Here is a 5,093-nt window from a genome sequence, read left to right as displayed (position 1 = left end):
CTCTCTTCTTCTAACCTCTTCCGACCTCAGGAAACAACAATTCAGTATGGTTGTTCATCTATAGGCTGGCATTACTACTACCTTATTTTTACATCAATGCACAAAAGGGGCCCCTAGAAAATAGAAATTACAGTCAGGTCCTTTCATTGGGCAAACAGGAGATACAAAGAACACAATTTGGTCCCAAATCAAACAGCGACCACGCAGAGACATTTAGGCCACTATCTCCGACCATAACTTGAAAATTGTAGGCAAGGGGAAGAGGGCCTCCTTGATTTGGAGGATGGAAATGGCAACCAATGGGATTGACGTCAGCCAGTCAGCGATCAACCATAGTGTACTCATGTAGACATATGTCGATCTAGTGGCCAAAAAAAGATGAATAACATCCAAGCCAACTTTATTACCCCCACAATACAATGGATCTGAGGGGAATGAGCGTTGATCCACATCCATCTTTCCTTCCATCTCTATGACGGTGAAGTAGGAGACGAGCGAAAATTGGATCAGCATGTTCTAGCAAACTGCCAACCTTATTGAAGAAGCTCCCACTAGATCCACCCCCAGCAATCGCAGTCCACCATGGATAACTGCCGGAGAAGACCAGGCGGCCACCAAACATTGTGCACACTACAAAGAATCTCCAAAACGGCACGGCGCAAGTCTCCATGCATAGAGGCAAACCCCTAGCATATATGGCGGTAGCTTGGCCTCCTCTCCCACCCCCACTCTGGTCGGCCGCCAGATGAGAAGGGGAGAAGAACTAGGGAACAATGAGAGATTCTCAACTGATGGGAGAGCTGAGAGAAAAGGAGGTGTTGCTTGTTCACTAACTATGTTTAGTTGCTTTAGGATTATTCCAAAATATAGCTCAAATATTATTATTTTCAAAAGTCAAGCTTTGTTAGGTTTAACTAATTTAGTACTACCTCTGGTCCATAATAAATGTCGCGGTTTTGAACTAAATCCAGTTCAAAATTGCGACGCTTATTTTGAATTGGAGGGAGTATTATTGATGGTGATAACTTTCTCTGTAAATATGGTTAAACCTTATGAAGTTGACTTTAAAAAAATGCACTATATTTTTGGAATGGGAGGGTATAGACGATAATGTAGACCGACAAATGAAATGTAGATTGCTTGGTTGATGCCTGACATTATTATGATTAACTTTAGGCAAATTGTAGATGACCAAAAACAGTGTGGCAAAAAAACACTACATTTTTTTCCAAGGACCTCTATGTGTGACAGAATTTTGACAAGGATGGCATGCGGCGGTGAACTGAATTTATGTGCCCGAAGAACAATTGCGTAACTAAGATTTAACAGGACAACCTTAAATTTAAAAATAACATAAATAACCATACATGTCTGGCATGCCACTATATTTAAATTCTCCCAAAATACTGAGGTTGGGGTAAAATGTGAGATCATTCAATTACTACGTAGTCTTTTTTTTTTTGCGCGAAAACTTCCGATCTATTCATCAACTGTCAAGGTAGTACAAAAAACACTAGAAGTAAAAATTACATCCAGGTCTGTAGACCACCTAGCGACGACTACAATCTCTGCAGCGAGCCGAAGGCGCGCCGCCGTCATCGCCCCTCCCTCGTCGGAGTCGGGCAAACATTGTTGTAGTAGACAGTCGGGAAGTCGTCGTGCTAAGGCCCCATGGGACCAGCGCACCAGAACAGCAACCGCCGCCGATGAAGAGAAGCATAGACCGGAAGGATCCAACCTGCAGACACACAGACGTAGACGAGCGAAGACCGGATCCAGGCGGATCCACCGAAGACAAACGCCGACCGGATCCCATGAGATCCGCCGGAGACAAACCTCCACACGCCTTCCGACGATGCTTGAAACATCACCAGGACGGGGGCTAGGCGGGGAGGACCTTATTCCATCTTCAAGAAGCCGCCACCGCCTCATCTTCTTGAGCATGGCACAAACCCTAACAAAACTCAGAAAAGCATCTAAAAACGGAGCCCTCCCGCCGGCAAGGGCCGGGATCCACCGTGCCTCCATGATCCGAGGACCATAGAAGATAAGGCGGACCGGCGGCGCCGGCGAGAGGCAAGGAAACCCTAGATGGGAGTTGGGCGTGGGCAGGAGGAGCGAAGGGTTCTTCCGGTCCGTGTTTCTGTTATGTCAATTACTACGTAGTCAATTATCATGATTGACAAAATACTCTCTTCTTGCGGAAATATAACTAAAAATGGGCACATTATTAAACATGTGGTAAACTTGTATCACTGCCATGCGTAGAATTGTATAAACTGAGGATCATATAGTAATACTCCATCCGTTCCAAAATAAATGACTCAACTTTGTACTAACTTTAATTATAATATATAACTTTACTATTTGTATAAGCTGGAGTACAATATTATTTGTCTTTCGGTTATTTTGTGTTATACTATATATAACTTTACTATTTTAAGGTATACTGCAAGTAAAAATTAGTCAATGTCGCACATTCAAGACTCCAAAAGTCGAACACGTATAGTATAATTTTGGACAAAAAGTGTATTTAGGAACACAATCGGCTGGGCCCATAATCGAGCTGTGTCCATTACCACCTACCCGTTGCTGTGGGCCTGTGGCACAAGAAAAGACCTTTTATTCAAGAAATTGAAAAGAAACGTTTGAGTTTCTTTTTCTTTCTTTTTTATTTTTCTGCGGGGAAGAAACATTTGAGTTTGGTTGAAGTCATTGACTCACTGTTGGCACATTCAAGTCCATTTAATCCAGACAGCGGATACGCGCGCGCACACACAATAAACGGATAGATTGGATTAGATTAGACAGATAGCCTGGATAAACCGCAAGGAGGCTGCCAACGTGGCGCGACGCGGCGGCTTCCCTGCGTCCCAGGGCACCTCTCACCATCTCCTCCATCTGAAAGGAGCCCCTGAGGCTGCCATTGCCCACGCAGTAAAAGGCTCTCGAGCTCAATGCGATCCTCCCAACGTGACGCACGACACCACGACATGCCGACGGCGACGACAGATCATGTAGCCGCGGCCGCTCCCTGGAGGATTTCCCCCTAAAACTTTGGAACGGAGATTAACAGCCGCCACACATAGAGTAGACGATGCCCTCTACAGGTAGAGCAGATATTATGATGCCACGAGAGCACGGAGCGGCGTCGGCACCGGCGTGGTTGACGATGCAGGTGGTCGTTGGCCGGCGAGGGCAGGCAAGTTTCCAGGGTTCTGATGGACGCATCAGTATTGCGGTCGCTCTCTCTATCAGGCAAGCAGCTTATGGTTCATGGACGGCACAGTCAATGCCACTGACTGACTGGAATGCACAGCTAGAAGAGGACACCATGTCGGTAACCGGTATCCTCAGATCATCAGTAATCATAGGTAGATAGCAGTGGCGAGGAACAACGCCAAGGATCACAGGTGTACCGATGATAGTAACAACAGATGACAGGCGTACATACAGTAAAAAGTGCAGACCATACCAGGAAACACAGGGTTCATGGTACAGATGATAGTTCAGATAACATCATAAGCTGGCAAAAACCAAATCCAAATCAGGAACAGGCACGCGATACGATACACAGACGCGTGCGCTGCACAGATCCACGTCACCATCAGCTGAACAGATTAGATCATGGGGAATTCAGTTCGAGATTCGCTTGCAAACGTGTTCTTATTCCGAGCTATGATTCATTATCCAGCAGTACAAGAGCAGCACATGCCATGACCAGCTGATAAGGCTTACGACAATTCAAATAAAAGGGACAAGAAGACATTATTAGCAATGGTCCGAAGCTGTTGCATGCTGACAGTAATACCTGCTTGGTCCATATAAGGTTCCACAAGTGCTTCTCCATGTGGAGGCCGTAAACGACCAGTCCAACACGACAAGAATATTGGATCAGGCAAGGGTGTTCACACCTGGGACAACACGATGGTAGCTATGATCTAAATGTAGACTGCGATGGCTGGTTGATACGCTGTCAGGCGCACAACCAGATAGAATGATCGTCCCTTCATCTACTGTGAGCCCCAGGAACCAGGAGTGCCCCATGATTGTTGTGGCTGCGGAGTTGCCCCTCCCATCTGCGGCGGTGGTCTGGGTCTAGCATATTCGGCAAAAATAACCCATCCATCCAGAAACTGCATACAAATTAAGCTGCGTCAAACTTCGAAGAAATCAAAATAACTTACATATTATTAACGCAAACATTGCTTTACGCAAGAGTCCAAGAGAGCCATGGATCCCCGCAAGACCTTTCAGACAATCAAACCACATTAATTATATATGTTTTTCTTGTGTCAATACACAATTATTTAAAGGCCCTTAGTTAAAGCATGTCAACTAATTGCCTACAAGTAACAAAAGAAAAGGCTCAAGCAGTGTATGGGCAGTAACTTGTCAGGAAATATTTATCCAGAAGAGAACAAAGTAAGCCTCCATTACTTAACAACTACTTCATTCTTCATAATACTAGTCAGTGGGAGCGTAGTCCATGTTCAACCACTGAGAAAGAGAGTAAACGTACACCCAGTAGATAAAAGCATAATAGTGCAATATGTGAGAACTTGGCAATAGCCCAGTGGTAGGGCCGCACCGGTGCATCCCTCGTGACCAGGGTTCAAATCCGGTCAGTGTCAGGAGTGAATTTCTGGTATCTCGCCCACGTGGCTCATCTCCAGTTGGACTAGTTTTTTCTATTAATGGTGCAATATATATTTTATTTTCTAAATGGTCTCAGAATTGTTTAAAACCCGCATAGAATGGAAGTAATCCACTAATCATGCACGTAGCATCCGAATATTCTTACTATGTAATTATGTATTGAACACATTGTTTATAAAGAGTCCTGCTTCAGACGCTTAAGCGATAAGGCGCCCTGACAGCGCCTTAGAAATATGCCTGCTTTAGGCGCTTAGGCGTCAGAGTGGGTGGTGCTCGCTTTACCACCTTATAAACCATGATTGAACATAAGGCTGTACTTTTCGGAAGAACGAACTTTGAATTGCAGTATTCTGATTCCCTGAAGGTAGTCAGGCTACTCCAGAACTAAAATGATATGCATTAAAATGCTTTATCTACAATGTGTGTGTTTGGGG

General features: G+C 44.9%; 1 protein-coding gene across 1 annotated transcript in view; it reads right to left on the bottom strand.

The window, feature by feature from the left end:
- Positions 1 to 3,645: 3,645 nt before the first annotated feature.
- The window catches only part of LOC119337532 (organelle RRM domain-containing protein 2, mitochondrial-like), a 5,942-nt gene continuing 4,494 nt past the window's right edge, over positions 3,646 to 5,093 (bottom strand). The window contains exon 4 of the mRNA XM_037609700.1: positions 3,646 to 4,136. Within this exon, the coding sequence (XP_037465597.1) occupies positions 4,014 to 4,136 (123 nt within the window). The 3' untranslated portion in view covers positions 3,646 to 4,013. The remainder of the gene's footprint in view (positions 4,137 to 5,093) is intronic.

This window comes from Triticum dicoccoides, chromosome 7B (genome assembly GCF_002162155.2).
Source record: "Triticum dicoccoides isolate Atlit2015 ecotype Zavitan chromosome 7B, WEW_v2.0, whole genome shotgun sequence".
In the NCBI taxonomy this organism is placed as follows: domain Eukaryota; kingdom Viridiplantae; phylum Streptophyta; class Magnoliopsida; order Poales; family Poaceae; genus Triticum; species Triticum dicoccoides.
This window is presented reverse-complemented; position numbering and strand designations above follow the sequence as displayed.